This window comes from Triturus cristatus, chromosome 6, assembly GCF_964204655.1.
Source record: "Triturus cristatus chromosome 6, aTriCri1.1, whole genome shotgun sequence".
NCBI classification, from domain to species: domain Eukaryota; kingdom Metazoa; phylum Chordata; class Amphibia; order Caudata; family Salamandridae; genus Triturus; species Triturus cristatus.
This window is the reverse complement of record NC_140589.1, coordinates 34,844,552-34,866,714: the sequence shown is the minus strand read 5'-3', so window position 1 is coordinate 34,866,714 and position 22,163 is coordinate 34,844,552. Positions and strand designations below refer to the sequence as shown.

The following is a 22,163-nucleotide window of genomic DNA, read 5'->3' as shown; positions in this document are numbered from 1 at the left end:
AGGAGGGATAGTAAGCTCCAGGGTGGTACCAAGGATGTGACAAGCATGGCGAAGTAATTGACTCTACCCTTTGCCGATAAAATTGTATGAGATTGCCTTGCAAAATCTTTTCAAGTCTCTGGCTCCCTCCAGAGTAGAACCTAGTTTATTCCGGGGCCCTTCACGCTCTCTGCAGTTTGTGTCTCATGAGGGTTTAGCTGGTTGTGTTATCAAGATTTGTGGGTAATACACATAAATACTGTTTGTTGTTTTTTAATAAAATCTGTGCACTAGCAACTTTCTGTCTCTATTTCTGCTCCCCTTCACCTGCTCAGGTGTACCCCGATCCCGTCAGGGTGGTGTCAGTTGGTCTCTCCGTGGACCGACTGCTAGAGGACAATTCCCAGGCTGGGACTCGGACGTCTGTGGAGCTCTGCTGTGGCACGTAAGTTCCGTTCAGTCCCATCACACCTTCACAAATCAAATATGAAGCCTGCGAGTTTTGCTGGTTTGTTTGCAAAGCTCTCAACAAAGCCTGTTCTTTAGTCTTTCTGCTCTTGCATGTTCTCTTGTGCTTTTACCACAAATATTCACACTCCACTTAACTGAAAGCAAAAACACACCCAATTTCAGTAACATTTATGGCCGGACTCTGACTTTGCACCCAGTTTTATATCAGCTCAAATGTATGGGACTAATGTATGCAATCACTGTTTTTATTTTGCACCAGTTATTACAATTGGGGCACTGGGTCTGTGCTCACTGTGTGCCAGGCATTATCGCCAGCGCACTGTGTTGCGGAATCAGTGACCTCGAACTATGACCAGCTGGGATGAGTAAGCCCTCATTATGCTCTTCTTGGAATAGGCACTAGTGTCCCAGTCTAAATTACCAGTCTTAATTATCACCTAAATATACGTGTAAACATCTTATCCTAAACAGTCTTTTTGCATTTGATGCTCGTCATATCCATAAGTATTACCTCCCGTTCCCCATCACACGAGGGAGCTATCTTACGGAGGATGTCCTTGATGACTTAAGTCGCGCAAGAAGGTACCGCACATATCCCCACCTGACCCCACTTACGAACCCAGCCAATGTGTACAAGGTGGGGCGCTTGAATCTGACCTCCTGGGCTGTTGTCATACACAGTTTCTTTGTGCCTGACTCCCTGCCTTTTATACTTTGTCTCTTTTTCAGGCACCTGCTGCGGACGGGCACCGTGGGGGACGTGGTCATCGTTTCTGAGCGCCAGTTGGTGAAGGGAGTGAGCCGCCTCATCGCTGTTACAGGAGAGCAGGCCAAGCAGGTGAGGCGAGGGGGCTCTCCCAGCACCCTACTTCCCATTTGATTTTAGACAGAACTAAGCGCTGAGAAGACAAAGACTTGCGGGAAGTGTGGCCGGAAAGCAAAACGGTAACCTGTGGCGTACAGTATATACACGTCTGTGAAGGAGGTGTATTCACCCACAGATCTATGTTAGACAATTGACTAAAACCTCAGGATACACATGTAACTCCGCGGCAAGCACATCGACCCGCTTACATCGCAAACACATTACAATTACCTATAGATTACACAGATCTCTGAAGCAGGTGCAAGAAAACTGCTTCATTAACTCCCATAATAATCTTTTCCCCCTGCCCCTTAATGTTCTTCAGAGCATTGATCTCCCCACCATTGATGAGATCCTGCCCCTACTGTCTTTCAGAGCTTTGATCTTCTCAGCATTGATGATCTCCTAAGAACTCCCTACCGCTGAGTTGGAATGTACAAAATTCCCTTGACGCACAACAAACTGCATGTCCCCAGATCTGGGTAGTGTCCATCCCTTGTCCTCACTTCTCTGATTTCTATAATGATACCTCTATTTTGTAAATGAATACTTTTATTGGTGTGCTCACTGTTACTCCAAGATCTTCATATGTTCATTACTGTTAATCAAATAAATCCAATCCGTGCAAATATGAATTAGACCTTCATTTTCTATTCCTTTTCTGGTTATGATGTTTCCACAATTATTTTTTTAATTTACAAATCAATAACATGCCCATCCCCAATGCATGTCGGGCCTCTCGCCCTGTGTCAGGGTGTTCAATTTGTCAAATTCTCTCCTGGGAAATTAAAAGGAAATGCCAAAAGTGATAATCATTTGTTTGATTACACTGATTTTATTTTTTTACAACCTAGAATAGACACACTGGCTCAGTAAATGCCTCTTTGTGTCATGTTATTAACCATATCACAGGGCCCGTCCAATTAAAGAATTGGTTTAGGGTTCTCTGGAGATATGTTTAACCTTTTCTGTCCCAAGATCTCACTAAGAATATAGAGAATATCAAAGTGCTTCCTCCAAGTGTCAGGTTGAGTCCACCTGGTGGTGAGTACCCGATGATGATACATGCCAGATTATTACTATGTGGGTGAGGGTTCGAGAAGAACACGTAGTGTGCCTGGTGAGGACTAAGGCGCGGGGCATATTGACTGCGTTCCAAACCTGCTGTTACTCTAGCTCTGCTCCTGCATAGTCACCCACCTTTGTACTAAAATCACCACAGGGCATCCGTTTGCCAGCTTGGCTTTCTTTCTGAATGAGTTTGATATTTATGTACACATTTTGAGATATTGAGCTTTCCTGTGTGATACACATGCATTGTTCTGATGCAAGTTTTCCCCATAATTTTGGCCACTCTCTGCATGGGATGAAGCTGTTACGCTCGGGGACACAACTTCACTTCTGGTCTCGCTGCTACCTTGTACGCCACTCCAGTCCCTGCTTCTTGGCGTGCCTTTCTTGGCATCCATTATAATGAATTCCTTGCCTGCCCTTAGAATGTTGATCCAAATAGCCTTTTGCAGTGATTGGAAAGCTAGTTAGAGTGTTTCTTGTGTCCAGGGCATTTGCCTTTGCCTTGATGCCCTTGGTTTTCCATGAGATGAGCCCACTAAGCTGTCTTCTTTCTCACTGGTAAGGTCTGGTTGTAAAACTATTCTAGATACTACAGGCCACATGTGCAAAACTTCAGAATTGCAATTTCCTAAACGCATTTATTAGTGAATCGCAAGTCGTTTGTGAGTGGGTGACCACCAGTTTGAAATTTTGAAATTGGCGGTATTTTGCTAATGTTTTGCGACCGCATTTTGGTTGCAAAATATTCACACATACCATTGCGATTAGGTATTAGGAAGAGACACCCTAAACACGCCCCATCCTAATACCAAATCAGCAACCCAATTTACAATTGGGTAATAGGTTACCGAATCGTAAATGGGGCTTTCTACATCCCCAAAAGCCTTTTCGCTTTCACAAACAGGCCAATTCTGCTAATCGACCCATTTGCGACCCCCAAAAAGGTTTGTGCATGTGGCCCTAGGTTACTGGTGAAAAATATGTTTGCAGGTTGTTTTTGTATATTTTTGTAAACCCTGCGTACACCTGGTGTTTAAGGGACATTCATTCTTCAGGGAGATCTGGGCTGATGCAACTACACTGCACTGTGGTTGTCTCATGGGTTGGTCCGGCCATTGATGGTTCGTTCTTCTAGCCATCAGCCAACTTGAATGTAAGGGCGATGACTCGGCTACTACCAGCCAATGGCTCTTTCTGGTCTAAAACCCACATTATATCATGATTGACAACTCTTTGCACAGACTTGTCGGTTCTGATTATCATGCAACATTCTGAAGTTGGACACTCTCTGGACTTGTTCTGTTGGTCATTACTTCTTCTTGTTCTTTCTCATAGTTAAGCTTCTGGTGTGGGATCTTACTTGTCTATGTTGTCTCAAAAGCTCCTCTGAGTTTTCTTCAGGCCTTTCATAGCTTCACATTAACCAGGAGCCGTTTCTTACTTTCTTTTTTTCTGAATCCTTCTTTTGATGTGCAGAGGAGCCAGCATTTGTTGGGTGGATGAAATACCAGAAATTTCACATTCACAACATGAAGGATAATTGCTCCACATGAACAGATCCATCCTTTGGTATAAGTGTTTGTCCTATGACAGACGAGCTTCCAACATGTTGAATGCCTGTTGTGTGGTCCCCGGTTCTTCGATTGTTAAACAGTTGTCCGCCTTCAAGTAGGGTGTTCTTGTACACGGAGTAAGAAACAGGCAGCAGCCGTCCTTTCAAAATCATGCCACCTTGATGATAGAGATTTGCCAGGCAACCTCATGGGCTACACTGCACACATTTTAACAGATACATATATAAAAATGAGGCTGAGTCCATTTAAAGATCGTGAGGTTCAAAAATAAGGAAGGAAACAAAGGAGCTGATCACTGAGGGAACCTGTGGGAAGCAAAGATCACAGTGTCTTCTTTAAATTAAAGCATTCTACAACATTAAATACTGTCCGAGGGTTCAACATTTGCAGTAGTGATGACAACACACACACAACATTGCAACACATCTCATGTGGAACATATTGACTGAACATACACACACATACACAGTATCACACATGCCAACACACACACACACTCTTTGTATCTCTCTCCCTCACAGGCACCAGTACTCTCCTCCTAATGAAATATCCTTCAAACTTCGCTCCTTCCACTGTTTGACATCTGTGAGAATGATGTGCCTGGTCCCCATATGGTGCATTGTTCCATTCCTTTTATAAACAGGCATTACCAAATTCTTCATGTGTATCTTACTCCATGACATTGAACTCGCTTCATATAAATAATCTTTCTCATCAGCTTCTGCCTTCCATCCCTTCTCCTTCCAGCCAAGAATAAGCACAAGTCCTGCAGTCCTTCACTTCATGACCCCAAAGGACTCAGCTCATCAGCGGTGTTCTCCGTTATAGTTTACATCGTCTGGGAAAAAACCTTTTCCAAACTCCTTTCAGCCACCAATTGAGTTCCTATTGCTCTGTTGGCTCTTTCTGCTAAAACATCTCCTGTGAGGTCACATAAAACTCTTAGACTTTCTAGAAACACTAGGAAAGAACTGGGACATTTCATGACTGCCCTTTCTGAGCATGACTTTGGCCAGCTTATGTGAAAATGTTGCTTTAAAATGCACTTTTACCTCCATCTTTTTGAAAATGTTCGGGATAAGGAGGCAGGTTGAACCCCCTGAACCTTTCTAGAAGATGTCTGGCTGGCTCGTTTTACTCTTTGGTAATAGGCGCCAGTGTTCTTGCCCACCACTTTCAAAGACCCCTAGCCCCCACTGGTGAGTAGTAGTGTCAGTGAGCACAGAGGGCAGCGTCTGAGCGGGGGTTTAGGGGGGGTAGGTGAGATGTTTGTGCAAAAAGGGCAGGAGCTGAGATTTGGCAAAGAAATTAAAAGCAGTATCCAAACCTTAAGTAGATGACATTCTTTTCATATCAGAAGGGTGAAAGCCTGCTGCGCTCTGCTCTCACCTGCCGTTCTTCCCCGTATATATTCAGAGTTGGGTCATGTGATCTGGGACCCCACAAATAATTTTAACCTGGATCCCATGTGTATCTTGGAAGACATTAGTTAAACTGCATTACCAGTGACGGTGAATTTCACGCTCCCACTCTGCGAAACCATTTCTTGAAAAATCCTACCCCAACTTCAGTTATAATCGACTCCATAAATTCCACTTCCTTCCATGTAGAATCATTACCCTCCACCACTCAGGTGCATCTTTCCTCAGACCACGAATTTCCACTAGACCCACTTTGTCCAGATCTATATCTCACAAGCTACACATGGGAATCCTGCTTACTGTAGCTGTGTAACATGTATGTTTTTATTTTTCCTCATTAAGACATCAGAAACCAACCTCATCGGCTACTCCAGATACATGTCTGACTTATGTTACCCCTCAGGCTCTGCAGCCTTCTTTTTGTCATGGTGCTACCTGCCTGGCTGCCATTTTGCAGCACCTTGGTTTTCACCTTCATCCATGATCTGCTGGCGCCTGAACTAGCTCTTAAGGAGTCCTTGTTGTAATTTCCCCTATCCCTAAGCATTATTCTTTGGTAAGTCGCACTTTCTAACATCCACTCTCCTCCCTCCACATCTTGGGATATCCTCGCCCCCATAAAGGATTCAACTCCCATGTCTCCTCTCTATCGTACATGTATCTCACAACTTTCTCTAAAATGATGCACAATCCCATTAATTCCCCTTCGGCTCCACCAACTTGACCTATGTCTCATCTTCACAGTAAGATGACCGGCGCTGTCTTGGTTGTCCATCTTCTCTTTTCCTGCTCCCGCTCCCGCTGTGCCCCCAAGAAGAGAAGTTACCAAAACCTATGTGCGATGGCATGCAGTTTTACAGATGACATATTTCAGTTGGAAATTCTCTAAATAATGTAAACATTGCATTTCTTGTTGTGCACAAGGCATGATTTCTTGTTTTGACTTGGTGCGCTGAGTTTTTCTTTCACCTTCTCTAGGCTCGAGAAGATGGCCAAATGTTGGCCGTGGAAGTGGAGTCCATCTCCCAGCGACTAAAGACCAGAAGCCCCTCCCTGCTGGAGGCACACCGGCTCTCGAAGGAAGTGGGTGTGCTGACAGATGTGAGTAAGGCTGGGGAGACAGGATACTGGGGGTAGCTGTCTGCTCACTGACATATTTTTCAGTTCGTAATAGAAGGAGGTGATCAGCACAGCTTGTGTGTTATCAGTTTTGTTAAACACTATTTGGATCATCATCTAGTGGATATATATTTTTTTATTTCATAATTTAGTGGCAAACTCAGCCACAGCCAAGCTAAGATTGTGAGAGTGCTGAGTGTGCAATGAACACAAGTCATAGTTCAGAGGTTAGCAGGTTTGGTTTGAAAGTGGTGCCAGCCTCATCTCACAACCACAGTGATCTATATCACCTCCTCTATCGGTCCCTGTCGTCCAGTGGGCACAAGAGATTCTGTCTGACATCTACTAAGACCTGCCTGCTTTACCTGATCTGCCTGTCTTCCTTCAAGGTATGCTGGTCGTCTCTCATTATGTGCAGTTCATCATCAGTGAACTGTGTGTCCTTCGTTGGTATCTGAGATCCATTGTGCAATGCCTGTTTGCCTTGGAGTGTCCCTGTTATCGTTCAGGGTCCTTCTTACAAGCACACAATAGTCTCCAGCCATCCATGGCAGCCCAGCTCCACCCGCGTGCAAGAGGAAGTTACAAGAGGCTGTTGGTGGAGCTCCGGGTGCAGGAAAGGCATGGAGCGAAAAGTGGCGTTGTCAGGTTCTGGTCACCACTCCCAGGTCTCCATCTCCACCTCCCTTTATGGGATGGCAGATGCCTTACAAATGGTAGCCGGTATCCAATCAGGGAAAGGGGTTGAGCCTGCCCTTCCATTTGTTAGATGAACGTTGCTGTCTGTTAGACTTCAGCGATCCAATGAGGAGATGGAGGACCTGGGAAGGGTTGTACCTGTGCTGAGGGGGCACAGTCATTGCTGTCTCCCTCTGCCCCTTTATACACACTGTACATGTAAATCAGGATTGCGGGTTTAGAGCAGCTTTCCCCACATACAGTCAGTATACATACGTGATGAACCATTATTTGGGCATAGTTAACAGTGGCCGCCATTATCCGTGGGGGGGTTCGACCCCATGTGCCCGTTTCAGCTGCCAGTACTCCGACCTTTAGAGTTCTTTACTATGGGAGACTGAACGTGAGTGAGGCGCAACATAACCGACCACCCGTGCATTATTACATTTGAAACTTGTAAAGTGATATCAGCCTTGCAACACTTGAACTTTCATGAGGCATCACTTTAACGAGACAGCTTTGAGATCAGCTCTGCTTCATGCTTTTACCTGAAATCCAGACCACAGTGTCTCGTCAGTCACCTATGTCTTGGGTTTACTTGATAAAGTGGGTGAGAGGATACATGAAACTTTTGTCTCCGTGACCAGATCAATGTCTCTAACCCATCTGGAGGAAAAGGTCAAATAGAGGCCATGATAAAGAGATGGTTGTGTTCAAGAGCTGTGGTATGAGAAATAAGTAGCTACAATGGAAGAATGTGAGAGATGTCTTTCAGGAGGGCAGGAGTTTCGATCATGCCCATTGTTTACCACATTTGACGTTTTTGTGCTTCTCACATTGCATGGGTCTGATATCAGAGTGTGGATAGTGCCTCGATGCCGCAGTGGCAGAGGAAGAAGCTGCAGATGGAACTGAAGTCTCTTCAGAGGACCGCCAATACAGCCATCCGGAAGCTGGAGACGCGCCAGGTAAGGTGAGGTAGAATGTGAGCGTCAATGCCCGCTGCCCTCTTCAAAGCATCTGTGTTCTCTGTGTTCGCCCTCTGTGAGAAGCTCAGACACTTCTCCTGCCTGCTTTTCTTGCTCTCTGCACTTTGCCTCTTCTGCTCCTGCCTGCTTTTCCCACTGCTCATTAGTTCCTTCTCTCTGTTCTCCTTCCTGACTCTCATCTGTTTGCCGCTTGGAGATATCCAGCTAAAGTTATATCCAAGTGCATCTGTCCTGGCTAATTGTCCTCTGCCTACTGAGAAGCTCCTGCTCTTACTGCAGCCTGCACTTTCTATTTTACCCCTTTCTCCTTCTAATCTGGTAGAGCACAGCACGCAAGGTCATTCCATGCCCATGAATTCCACCCGTTATTCGGCATCAGGGAGTACCAGGAGCAAATATGATCCTCGTTGCACGGTTTCCAAGCGTGCTCTGATGGGGTTCACTCATCTCCCTTGAACCCTGGCTGGTGTCCTCCTTGGAGGGATTCTGAACTTTGAGCTGGGTTGTCCACTCTCTTACGTCGTTTGCAAGGAAACCTTTGATGTGCACTGCAGGAAGACTCCCATTATGTCAACACTTGACGTCAAGACTAAATTCATGATTGTCAAGTATATCAAGGTCCTTGAAAATGTTCAGGGCTTGAACACTTTTCACTCAAGGGAAATGAAGCTGCAGGACCAGCTCGCCGGCCCTTATGCATAAATATCACAGAGGTGTGAGCAGTCTGCTCGGGTCTGGGAGCGAAGCTGAAGGTTGGGATGGTTTGGGATTTTGATCTGGTTCTAATCTTTGTCAACAGACAGATTTCAAGCAATGAAAAACTGGCTTCAACTATTTACACAAAGTATTGAATGATGACAAGAAAAGAAAAATCTTTGTCTTCTGCTCCCTACGAACTGCTGTACATTACAACGGAGGCTTCATCGGGAATGCAGAAATCTGCGATTTGAGCGGGGATCGACTGATCCACCCTCCTGATGGGCTCTTAAAATGATTGTTTCTGGGGCTTCCTGTGCAACGTCTTTCCATCTCCGTTAAAAGTGGTTAAGACACATCAGTTCAGAGATAGGGGCACTGGCAAGGACCTCGCATTGAGAAGCATTTAGTCACTGGAGGAGTCCCTGTTGCATGCGTTGAGGGTAAGAGCCGTCAGGATGACTTAGGTCTTTGCTAGCTGCAGCAGAAAGGTTGTGCAGACTAACTACCCATATGAGAGAGTAAATGTGATGGAGTCTGGTGACTGACAGGTCAGGCCCTGAAAATCTGTCTTCTTCTAAAGCACGTTTTAGAACCTTCAAAGGACCCCAAAAGAGTGGTGAGAGAGTGAGCATTTTCTAGAGAGAACTGTGAGAAGACCATGGATAGAAGCTTGGTCTGCATAGCTGCAAGTAAACACAGCAGTATTCTTAGTTTCAGATCAACCATTTGCACTGGTTTACCACCAAAACATCTTCAAAAGAAGAAGGCAGGCAAGGCGACTTTATTCCCCATCGCCCACCTTCACAGGAAGTGACATCACAGCATATTCCATCATCCATCTTCACAGAAAGTGACATTGCTTCCTGCCTTCCCCTTAATTCAGTCGCCTCCTTGGGGTGTCACACTGTCTGGACGTCTCCCGCAGCAGACGGCGGGCTAGGGCAGTTCCCTTTTTAGGCCAGTTAGAGCCAGGAAGTGCTTTGGGCCAGAACCTGCTCCACCGAAACCAACACAGTAAGATTTATATCACCTAGCACCCCGTACTACCAATTCTCCCAATCATACCCGGGTCAATACGACACAAACGGACACATAGTATCCTCATAACACATAGACCCGATCTCACACATTTCATACTAAGTATCACACACCTTTAAACTACGGAACTCACATTCCACTCGTGATATTTTTTCAGGATTTCGTTTCAAAACTCAGCCAGTAATAGGCTTTTTAGACCCTCTGGCAGTGAGGACTTTGTAAATGTAAGAACCTGAGACAGAAACCCGGGTGCACTGCAGCCATCCTGCAACCCAGTAAGCTTTACTTGAGTGAGATGCATTTTAGGTAACAATGAATCCTGTGAGGTATCACAGGGATAGTTAGTGGAACCCGTACCCCCTTTTATCATGGATAGGCCACTCAAGCACACTAGGAATCCAGAAAAATATTTTCAATATTTATTTGAAATCAAAACCCTATCCCACTGCATACAAGATGAATAGTAAAAACAGGTCAATTCGTGGCAACAATACTTACCAGGAGGGGAACAATAAAACCTATAGTAACGTTGTGGTTGTATAATACTATTGATATGATATATTGATATTTCCCACTCCACCTTCCTTTCAGTTTACTAAACCAAGCTTATCACTTTAAGCAGCCTCCTTCGAGGTTCAGAGATCATTCGTCCTTGTCTGCATCTGCAGGCAGGCAGAGAAGCCTGCCGAGTGTGGGCGAGATGTCCCTCCTGTAGCCTACAGAGAAGGAAGGCAATTACAGCTCTCTATGGCTCTGCTGTCTCGAGTCTCTGGCACAAAGTTCCTCTCTACCTCAGTACACTCTGTTCTTTCTGAGTTTATATATTGTATCTGAACATTGTCACATTTTCAGAATAAACGATTAGCAGAAAGTACCTGGGAGCCTTTGACTTTCTTACATTCAGTAAACCTTGCCTACTCTTTAAAAAGAATAAACAAGAAGTCACATTATCCGCTTCTATGAAAGCTTGTTCAGTATTTAAGACCAGTCGCTGGAAAAGAGAATTTTATCCATACAGAAAACATGAATATATTCAAGCAGACCAAATTATCATGTTGCATATAATAATGACTTAAATAAACTTGCATTTATATTTAAAACCTATATCTTAACCAACAGCATATGTAATTCGAGAAGGGAGATAGATGGAAGAGAAAGTATATGATAAGTGTAACGCATGCTCAGTAATGCTTGCGCTGCAATACTCCAGGCACCAGTTACTGCAGACCTCGTCACGTACCCAGAGCCTGAGGGCCTCTTCATCCCGGAAACCATTCACTCCACATCCTCACACCTCCCAGATGGCCTTCTTCTCATAGGCGACTGCATCCATCGTATGGACCACGCACATAAGCAGGGATTAGACCTCGCTGTCATAAATACGTCCTCTTGGCCCTGTACCCCCAAAAACGCAAGTGACACTGAACTCCCTGGAGCTACTAACACGGCACTCCTCACAACCCTCACCATCTGCGCTAGAGGCGTTCTGGGCAGAAGAAGACTTCACTGATAAATTCTCAGATCTCCTCTCCAACTTTTCCCTCGTCCATTCATTAAAAAATACAACCCCTCAATGCTCAAAATGATACAGCCAGTCACTCAGCCAACACACTCCAAAACCAGCCCCGACCACTTCTGACCAATCCCTGAAGTCCTCCGCTATGCTACACCCTCCTGCCTCAGCATATCCAGGTGCCTGGGCTAAAATACATGATCACCTGATTGGCCTGGGTTGTGAACCTTCGGCCAATGACATAGTGTTGCTCCTTGAAGAATCAACACACTGCTGTTGTATTAACTCTGGGGTGATGTGGGGTTCAACCTCCTTCCCAGGTATACTGTTGTAACAAATCAAATGTTTGTTCCTGTTTTGCAAATGGCTTCAGGGGGTGTTGATGCCGCCATACAGAGGGGTTCACGCTGTCCATAATTCGTTGAATTAGTCTTATTAAATGTGGTTCGTCCTTGCTTTTCCTGGAGCTCTGCTCTACGCTGAGGCTCTCTGTGCTTTGTGTTTCATCTCCAGGCTGCTGAGAAGGCCCGGGTTCTTCTAGAGAAACATCCTGACCAGCTCGTGATCGTCGACACGGTTCCCGCTGACTCAGTGTTTGTAAGTTCTTCCTGTAGTTGTTCACTCACACTAACAACTGGACAGAGCTGGCAAGATGCCTGCGCCACATCTGGTGACAGGCTTCTGGTAAAACCTAAGGTCACAGAGGTAAACTTTGAAGCTGTCCTTAAATTATGTAAGTTTACATTCTCAGTATTGCCGTCAGTGATTTCTGGGTTTAAGGTAGCATTAAAAATGGCAGAAAATCATATTTTAAATATTTTCATTTTAAAAGCGAGCTACCAGGGCCTCCTGCTTGGAGAGGGATCCGTCCCCAGGGCCTGTACCTCATGTGGGAAACACCAGTTTGTTTACTCAGCCATGATCTCTCTTTCTGACTCACTCACTCAATCTATCTATCTATCTATCTATCTATCTAGCTATCTATCTATCTCTCTCACTCGCTCTCTTTCTCTCTCTCTCTCTCTCTCACTCGCTCTCTTTCTCTCTCTCTCTCGCTCTCTCTCTCTCTCGCTCTCGCTCTCGCTCTCGCTCTCTCTCGCTCTCTCTCGCTCTCTCTCTCTCTCTCTCTCTCTCTCTCTCTATATATATATATATTTATATATATGAAGATAAGCGCTCCTGACTCGCTCCTTATCAGCAAAGAAACAGGTATATATATATATATATATATATATATATAGAGAGAGAGAGAATATATTTACTCACTGAAAAAAACAAACGTTAAAATAACATCATAATTAGCTATAGTATTAATTTTTTTTTTTTTATGACAGATTTTACTGAGTTTAGTGGTACATAGCGAACAAAGCCTAAAGTATACATTATGGATACATTTCGAAAGAGATAGTGCCAAGTACTTTTCCACAACAAGCTAACCTGTGGACCTGCTGGCCCGAAAACTGAAACTAAAACTGAAACTTGGCACAGGTTACCCCAGAATTCACTGACCGAAGTGTGTCTAAGTGTGCGTATAATGACACCAGAGCTGCTCATCTAGGGTATCTAAAGGTCGTGGAGATGTAAGGACCGGGTTTCGAGGGAGTCTGATGGTGGCAGGGGGGGGGGATAAGTCTATGCCCCGGTATGTCGCCCAAGGGGACCATATTTTCCTATGTTTCTGTGGGCAGCTACGTGCTTGATAGACTGCGACTTCTGCTCCCATTCATCTGTCCATGGCCGCCTTCCACCCGCCCATAGTTGGTGGGGAGATCGCTTTCCACCGTTGAGCGATGTCCCGCTTGGCAAGCATGAGGCCCAAGAACAAGAGGTGCTGTTTGTAGCAATTCCCTCCAATCCCCTCTCTGCTATGTAGCAGGAACAGCTCGGGGTCAAGCGGGAGGCTCCGGGACAGGACCCAGCCCAGACATTTCGAAATTGTCCCCCAAAACGGCTGCAGTGCTCAAAACAATGTGGAAAGAGGTTCCCTTCACTTCCCCGCATCTAAGACACATAGGGGACTGGATAACACCCATCTTCCAAAGACGGGAGCGGTTGAAGTATACACGCTGGAGATATTTAAACTGAAGGAGACAATATCGTGTGGATATTGCGGCACCACGAGGACTACCGAGAGCCTCCGTCCAGTCATCATCCGTCATGTCAGGCATATCCGCTTCCCACATCCCCCGGGTTTTGTGTAGTGAGGTATGAGTATGTGTGGTTAACGTCTGATAGATCTGTCGGATCTTATGGGCTCCTAGGTCCCCCATTAGTAAGAGACTCTCAAGGGGGTGGCATTAGGGCAAGTCACTCAGTGAGCGGAACAAGGAAGTCAGTAGCAAGTCTCAACTGCAAATATGTATAAAACTTCGATCGGTGGAGGGAGGAGCCTAGCGCGCAACCAAGATGGCCGCGTAGGTGCGAGGCTCCCGAGGACCTCCGCAACCTCCTACGTTTATCCTGTCTTCATCCTGAATCGGTTGAGGGGACTGTGTCGGTGAGCCTGACCCGTTTTCCGTTTTCGAATTGGACCCCGGGTACCGACTGAAGTTTGCGGCCTACTTCTCTCCTGACCCCAGATTCGAGTTTGGGGGCGACCCAGTGGCGAAGTGAACAACAACGGCGGGCTGGGTCTGGCGAGTCGCGTACCCCACACTTTCACTTTCGCTTTTGAGTCCCCTTGCCAGTATCGCAAGTGGGATCGCAGCGCTTCTTTGTGTTGGGGTGGCCTCGCTGGGAGACCCTGCCTGCCTGCCTGCGGTGGCCCGCTCTGCCGTCCTGGGGTGGCCCCCGAGGCTCTTGGCCTTGATTGCCTGCTCTCCACTGCGTGGCTGGTGCGGGTGCGAGATACACGACGATGGCCACGAAGCAGGATGGGGATCGGTTGAAGGCCAAGTCGACCCGGCGTGGCACCGCACATCAGGCCAACGTCATGGACCGCTACACCCTCCCGAAGGGATCTCCCGGCGGATCGCACAAGTCCTCCGAGTGCTCCCCGGATGCCCCGGATTTGCCTACGGATCTGACTTTGCAAGACGTCATGGGCGCCATTGCTGAGATGAAGACCTCGGTGGGCCAGCAATTCGACACTTTGGCACACAAACTCGACGCGGTCCTCATTGATGTCAACCTTGTGAGAGCTGATCTCTCCAAGACGAATGACCGGGTCGACTCCTTGGCCCACACCACGTCGGGCCTCACGACTGAGGTAGCGGCCCTTCAAACGGAGGTGCACCGGCTCCGTCAGGCAAGTGCGCTCATGGATCGGCGCCTGGAGGACTCCGAGAGCCGGGCCCGGAGGAATAATATCCGTATCATCGGAGTACCCGAGGGACGGGAGGAGTCGGCAGCGGATCTCTTTGTGGAGGACCTGATCTCTACCCATCTCCAGCCTCGAGGACTGAGTAAATTCTTTGCTGTGGAGAGGGCCCATAGAGTTCCCGGAGGCAGACCGAAGGTCGGAGCCCATCCGCGGCCTCTTATTGCCCGTATTTTCAACTTTCGGGACAGGGATGCGATTTTGCAAGCTTCCAGACTGCAAGGGCCGATTAAGCTGGAGAACATGGAAGTGAACTTTTATCCTGATTTCACGCAGGCGGTCCAGAAGCAGAGACCGAGTTTCCTGGCCGTCAAGCGGCGGCTTCGAGGCATGAACTTAAAATATGCCATGCTCTTCCCGGCCAGGCTGCGGGTGGAGGCGGATGGTCGCACTCACTTTTTTGATCGTCCTGAAACGGCCGGGGACTGGCTGGACACTTTGTCTGGGGGTCATGGTCGGGATGGGGGGGGGTCGGGAGGAGAGTGCCCACCGGACCGGGTCTGAGGTACTGACACGGGGGCTCACTCCGGATGATGCCACTTTCGGCCAAGCTTAGGGTCTTTTGTCTGTTGTGTCTTGTCTCCCCTCCATTGGAGGAGGTGCTGGGTCTCGAGGGGGTTCTCCTTCCTCCTCTAGGGGTCTTAGTAGTTCAAATCACATAGGGGCGACAGGCACACTGCAAGTTGGGGGGGCTGTTTGGGCTCATGCAGGGGTGCAGGGAGGGGGGAGTTTTGTTGGGGTTGTTGGGTTGGTGTTGGGTATTGTTTATTTGTACCACAAGGCAGAAGTATTGTTGTGCTATTTCTAAAGTGCTCTCTGGGGGGGCGATTGATCGACTTCGGCTATGATGGGGGGTAGGGGACTGAGTCTTTTGTCCTGGAATGTTAATGGACTGGGGGACAGGATAAAACGGGGGGTGGTCCTGCAGTTCCTAAAACGAATTTCACCAGATATAGTCTTTCTGCAGGAAACACACCTCATTGGAAACTCCTTTCGTGCCATGAACAGACGGGGCTATCGCCTTATGGCCCACTCGGGCTTCACGTCTGGTTCGAGGGGTGTGGGCATTATGGCTAAGACCTCGCTCCCGTTGGAAGTTGATGAGGTGCTCCATGATGACAGGGGACGATAAACGGTTCTGGTGGGTAGATTGGAGGGTAGAGTGATTGTTTTCATTTCTGTTTATGTCCCGCCAGGGTTGCAAACGACTACTTTTGCGGATCTGGGGCGCCTCCTCGTTGGCCTTCCGAAGGGGATTCTAGTGGTTGGGGGGGATTTCAACGCTGTGGTTTCCGGGACTGAGGATCGTCACCCTCCTAGGGATCTCCCCCGTGCCCAAGCGTGGTTGTCCGGCCTCTTGGATACCTTGGGGCTGGTGGATTGTTGGCGGTTGAAACATCCTACGCAGATACAGTACACCTTTCATTCCGGGGCTCATGGCAGTCTTTCGAGACTTGATTATGTCCTGATGCCAGCGGTACAGGCGGGGCGGGTTGGGGAGGTACGACATTTGGCGCGGGGTATTTCAGACCACTCCCCGCTCCTGTTGCACTTCGACATTGTCCCGAGGGGGGAGGGGAGGGTGGCCCCGATTAATCCCTGGTACCTGCGTGACCCCACAATTCGCGCAGATTTGGTTAAATCTCTTAAGCGATATTTTGAAGACAATGTGGGGTCTGTGTCGTCCGCGGTTTCTCTGTGGGAGGCGTTTAAGACGGTACTCCGGGGGGAGGCCCTGTCCCTTATTTCCCATTCCCGGAGGCGCGAGCGGGAGGAGGTGACCCGTATTGAAACTGAGATAACCGAGTTGGAGGGTGATTTGGAGTGTGGGGTGATGGACGACAAACTGCATGCTCTCCGACTCAAGCAGGCGGACTACAAGGCCCTCGTCACGGAGGCAGCCAGGGGCCTCAGTAGAGAGCAACAGGGGAGACTGTATGATGTGGGTGATAAGGCTGGTAAACTGATTGCGTGGCTGGATAAAAAGGAGAGAGCGAGTCGAGTTGTCCCGTCGATTGAGAAATTGGATGGTGTGTGTGTCACTGAACCAGGAGAAATTGTTGATTGCTTTGCAGAATATTTCCGTGGGGTGTATTCCCCGGCATCTTCCCGCTCGGAGGAGGATAAAGTGTTGTTGGACGCGACCCCAACATCTGAGGAGATTGCCCTCGCCATACGTTCGGTCGCCTCCGGCAAGGCCATGGGTCCTAATGGCCTTCCCATCGAATTGTACAAACTACGACCGGATACGCTGATGCCGCATCTCCGTGCTATGTTCCTCGCGGCCCGCTCGGCGGGTTCCCTCCCGCTGGACCAGCGTCTGGCCACTATCGTGGTTATTCATAAGGAGGGGAGGCCGCGGGATCGGGTCACGTCTTACAGGCCCATTTCGCTGTTGAATGCGGAACCCAAAATTCTCGCCAAGGTACTGGCTAATCGGCTGGTTGGCGTGGTGTGCGATCTGATTCACCAGGACCAGTCCGGCTTTATCCCTCATCGCAACACCGCGCTCAACCTGCGGCGTTTGCATGGGGTGCTCGCGCGGGTCCCGTTCATACGAGAGCCGGCCATTTTGGCGTCCCTGGACGCCACTATGGTGTTCGACACGCTTGAGTGGCCATATATTTGGGCGACGCTGGCTAAGTTTGGTTTTGGCCCGGGATTTATTGGTTGGGTGAAACTGTTATACTCCGGACCGCTGGCGCAGGTGGCGGTGAACGGTAGAGTGTCGGCTCCGTTTGAGCTGGGCAGGGGCACGTGGCAGGGCTGCCCGCTATCGCCGCTCCTCTTCGCGCTTGCCTTGGAGCCCCTGGCGGAGTGGCTGCGGTGGCACCCTTCTATCTGTGGTCTCCGATGGACCCCCGAGTATGAGGATCGCGTATCCCTTTACGCTGATGATATTCTCTTATACCTTGCTTCCCCGCGTAAATCGCTGATTGTACTTGTGGATGTTTTGCATTCATTTGGCCGCAACTCCGGCTTAGTCATCAACTGGGCTAAATCCTGTGTGTATGTCCTTTCCGGGGAGGCTCCTATCCTTCCGCGGGGTTGTCCTATCCAGATCGCTCCGCAGGGATTTAAGTACCTGGGTATCTTCATTACCCTGGACGCTGAGGCCCGATATAAACAGAACTTGCTCCCCCCCCTCCAGCGCCTGAAGGAGGACGTGGCGCGTTGGAGGCGCTTGCCGCTCTCACCGCTCGGCCGTGCGGCATTGTTTAAGATGATGTCGCTGCCACGTTTCCTATACGCTTTACAGAACACGATGGACGTTGTCCCGGCGCGCTACTTTCACGAGGTGGAGAGTCTGCAGCGACGCCTGTTCTGGGAGGGTAGGCCGCGTATCGCCCTTGCGAAGCTGACGCTCCCGTGGTACGACGGGGGGGTCGCCCTCCCAGACATCAAACGATATTACTGGGCCTCCCAGCTGGCTGCTATAAACCACGGCCTTTACGGGCCCGCTCTTAACCCGGCCTTTGAAATGGATAAACTATTACTGCCGGGTGGCGACTATAATCGGGCGCTTTATTCTAGATCGCTCGACGCACGTCTGACGGGCCCTACGCGGGTCGCGGTACGGGTGTGGCACGCGGCAAACTCGGCGATGGGGTGGAAGGATCGGTTGACCCGGGCGACGCCGCTGTATGCATCTGAGCGGCTGGGCTCTCTGTGGACCTCGAAGGGCTTTGAGAAGTGGGACATGATAGGCATCAGCAAGGTGGGCGATCTCTGGACGAGGGGGGGATTCAAAACGTTCGATGTGCTGCAGACTGAATTCCAGTTGCAGGACAGGGAGTACTTTCGATATATCCAGGTCCGTCACGCGCTGTGCTCCGTATTCCCGGATGTTGCCTCCATCCCGGAGTATTCCCCTCTGGAAGATAGAGTGCTAGATGGGCATGTACCGGACGGCACGATTTCATTGATTTACAAAAAGCTCATCAACGATCGCTCGGGACTGCTGACTAGCCTTCGTGAGGTGTGGGTGGCCGATGGATTGGAGCTGGATGACGAGGATTGGGTGTCTGCGGTGGCCTCCCCGAAAGAGGTGGCCATACCGGCTCGCCTTCGCTTCGTCCAGCTCAAGATACTCCATAGGGTCTATGTTACGGGGCCGGGTCTGATGCGTATGGGATATGCCGTGGATGGGTTGTGTAAGCGTGGGTGTGGTTCTTTAGGGACCTTCCTCCATATTTTGTGGGAATGCCCGGAGGTGGCACGATTCTGGCGTGATGTGCACGCGGTGTTGCAGGCAGTCACGCATGTGACGCTGCTTCCCGAGGCGAGGAGATGTCTGCTAAATGTGTGGGAGCCGACTGACTACTCAGTGCCGCAGACGTGGTGGGTGACTCTGGGATATATGGTGGCCAAGCGTGACATTGCGCAATTGTGGGGTTCCCAGAGGTTGCCAACGGTCTCGGCGTGGAAGGACAACATGGATTGGTGTATGTTTCGGGAAAAGGTAGTGTATGTTGCGAGAGGTAAGCCTGGGAAGTGGGTGAAAGTGTGGGGCCCCTGGAACACCTACCGTGGCGGAATTTGTACCCCGCCGCTGACGCCTGATCTGGCACTGGCCCCGTCTCCTTAGTCTGCTTGTCGCCTTGGTTCTGGGCTTGAGTCCACTTTGTCTCCTATCCCCCCCCCGCTATTCCTGTGGATCGGCAGGGTCCTCCCCAGGGGAGCTCATACTGTTGCTTTGACTTTTGGCTGCCTTGTGGGTTTGTTTGTCGTTTCTTATATAAAAATGGAACCGCCATGTGGGGGGTCCGGACGGTGTGGCCGCCAACGCTTCTTTCAACTCCTGTGACCTCTCTCACGTTGCAGCGACTGTTTACTGACTGTATTCTATGCTCATACTGTCTACTAGCGGCCGGCCCGAAGGTTGTAGGCCCATCTTTGTATATCTTTTGAATTCTGTAATAAAGGTTTCAAAAAAATAAAAAAAATTAAAAAAAACTTCGATCGGTGCAGTTGAAATTCATTTTGTAGTTGCTGAAATTATTTTAGAGTGGAACCCTGCATGGTGTCTCCAAGGATAGAGATTCCGAGGGGGTCCCATGCATGGAAGCCTGAAAGTTCAGCCACGGGCGCAGGTAGATATCCTGCCACAGCGGGTCGTATGTGTCAGGAGCCCTTCCCAGCCCATTTTCTTAACAATGTATTGTCAGAGCTGAACAACCGTTCTACTGGCTGGGGGCAAGAAGTCAAGGTTCATGCGGCTGTAAAGAAGTTTCAAGAGGGGTATGCTTAACTCAACTCAAACTCTCAACTGCATATGCTGGGTCTGTGTGCAAGCTGTACCATCACTCATTGATGGTCAGCAGGTGTGATGCTGCATAATAAGCGTATACATCAGCCGCTGCAATCCCACCACAATATGTTGACTGCGTGCAGGGACGCAATGCAACGCGAATGGCCCTTCCACCCCACATGAACTTGTTCAGGATTGCATTTACTTGGCCGAACCATGTGCGAGGAATATTGTATGGGAAGTTCTGCAACCGATAGAGCAGCCGAGGCAGGGAGAACATCTTAAAAATTGCAAACCGTCCATACAGGGATAGCGGTAGGTAGGACCATATCTTGGTCTCCTCACATATACATGAAAGCAGCACATTGATATTATCTGACCACGTCGTGGGACACGGCGAGATAGGCACCCAAATATTTGAAGCCGCATGTAGCATGAGATAATTGTGTGGCCCAGGTACGCCGCCCCGCCCCTGATCACTGCACACTGGAAATAACACAGATTTCAATGGGTTGGCTCCGAAGTCCGAGGTTTCCCCGAACACCCAGAGTATCTGGAGTACTTGGGGCCCAGAAAACCAAGGATCTGTCATAAAGACCAAAACATCATCTGCGTATAACACAATTCTGTCTGATTGCGCCTGCGACCATTCAAACCCCCGGATCAATGGGTCCTGCCACACTCATGTGGCTAGGGGCTCTATGGCAACCACGAATAACAGTGGAGACAGGGAGCAACCCTGCCTTGTACCACGGCATATAGGAAAGGGAGCTGACCTAAACCCAGCAACCCGCACACAAGCCGAGAGATCTGTGTATAATAACTGAACATATGCCAAAAAGCGCAGACCAAAGTTAAGGAATCAGAGAAGTCAAAATAAGTATGGTATGAATATCTTAGTTTACATTATAACAAAACCTCAGAAATTTACTGAAAAAGAACAAAAGTTAAAGTGATGTTATAGTTAGGTGAAAATGTCAGTTAAAAATACCATTTAAACACACAAAAAACTGAAATTAACCGGTTACAGTTACCTGGTTAACTATAACTTGCATCCCCACCATTCGTATTGCTTATGTCCTCATATATTACATCAATCAGAATTACATTTATAAGCATTCATTAAAAATATATTAATTGCACTATTAATCCACAAAGTTATCAATAAAGCTTTTTAAAGTCAAACAACAATAAATCAATCAATCAATCAATCAATCAATCAATCAATCAATCAGTGACATTTATAGAGTGCACTACTCACCCGTAGGGTCTCAAGGCGCTTGGGGGGGGGGGGGGGGGGGGGGTGCCGCTACTGCTCGAACAGCCAGGTCTTGAGCTTCTTCCTGAAGGAGAGATGGTCTTGGGTCAAGCGCAGGTCAGTCGGGAGGGAGTTCCAGGTCTTGGCGGCCAGGTAGGAGAAGGACCTTCCTCCTGTAGTCGCTCTTCGGATGCGGGGGACGGCGGCGAGGGCGTGGCTGGCTGATCGGAGGTGGCGTTTGGGAGCGTAGAAGTTGATTCGGTTGTTGAGGAAGCTTGGGCCTTGATCGTGTAGGGCTTTGTGTGCGTGGGTGAGGAGCCGGAAGGTGATTCTTTTGTTGACGGGGAGCCAGTGCAGGTTCCTCAGGTGTCCAGAGATGTGGCTGTTTCGTGGGATGTCGAGGATGAGTCTGGCTGAGGCGTTCTGGATCCGCTGGAGTCTCTTCTGGAGCTTGGCGGTGGTTCCGGCTTAGAGGGCGTTGCCGTAGTCCAGTCGGCTGGTGACGAGGGCCTGGGTGACTGTCTTCCTGGTCTCCGTGGGGATCCACCAGAAGATCTTCCGTAGCATGCGCAGGATGTTGAAGCATGACGAGGAGACGGCGTAGACTTGTCTGGTCTTGGAGAGGGAGGAGTCCAGGATGAAGCCCAGGTTGCGTGCATGGTCCGTCGGTTTGGGTGCGGTGCCCAGGGCGGGGGGCCACCAAGAGTCGTCCCAGGCGGAGGGCGAGGGCCCCAAGATGAGGACCTCCGTCTTGTCTGAGTTCAGTTTCAGGCGGCTGGTCGTCATCCACTCGGCTACACCTCTCATCCCTTCGTGCAGGTTGGCTCTGGCGGCGGCGGGGTCGTTGGTCAGGGAGAGGATCAGCTGGGTGTCGTCAGCGTAGGAGATGATGTTGAGGTTGTGCTGGCGTGCGAT

At 49.0% G+C, this 22,163-nt stretch overlaps 1 protein-coding gene across 2 annotated transcripts in view; it reads left to right on the top strand.

Annotated features, from left to right (window-relative positions):
* AARS2 (alanyl-tRNA synthetase 2, mitochondrial) overlaps nucleotides 1-22,163 on the top strand; it is a 158,127-nt gene that overhangs the window by 88,790 nt on the left and 47,174 nt on the right. Inside the window, exons 16-20 of one of the 2 annotated variants that reach the window (XR_014962889.1) lie at nucleotides 315-424; nucleotides 1,180-1,288; nucleotides 6,363-6,485; nucleotides 8,039-8,154; nucleotides 11,934-12,017. Coding sequence is in view for 1 of the 2 variants with exons in the window: in XM_085610188.1 (XP_085466314.1) it covers nucleotides 315-424; nucleotides 1,180-1,288; nucleotides 6,363-6,485; nucleotides 8,039-8,149; nucleotides 11,934-12,017 (537 nt within the window). In the remaining variant the exon portion in view is untranslated. The remainder of the gene's footprint in view (nucleotides 1-314; nucleotides 425-1,179; nucleotides 1,289-6,362; nucleotides 6,486-8,038; nucleotides 8,155-11,933; nucleotides 12,018-22,163) is intronic. The other variant, XM_085610188.1, reaches the window with a different exon arrangement.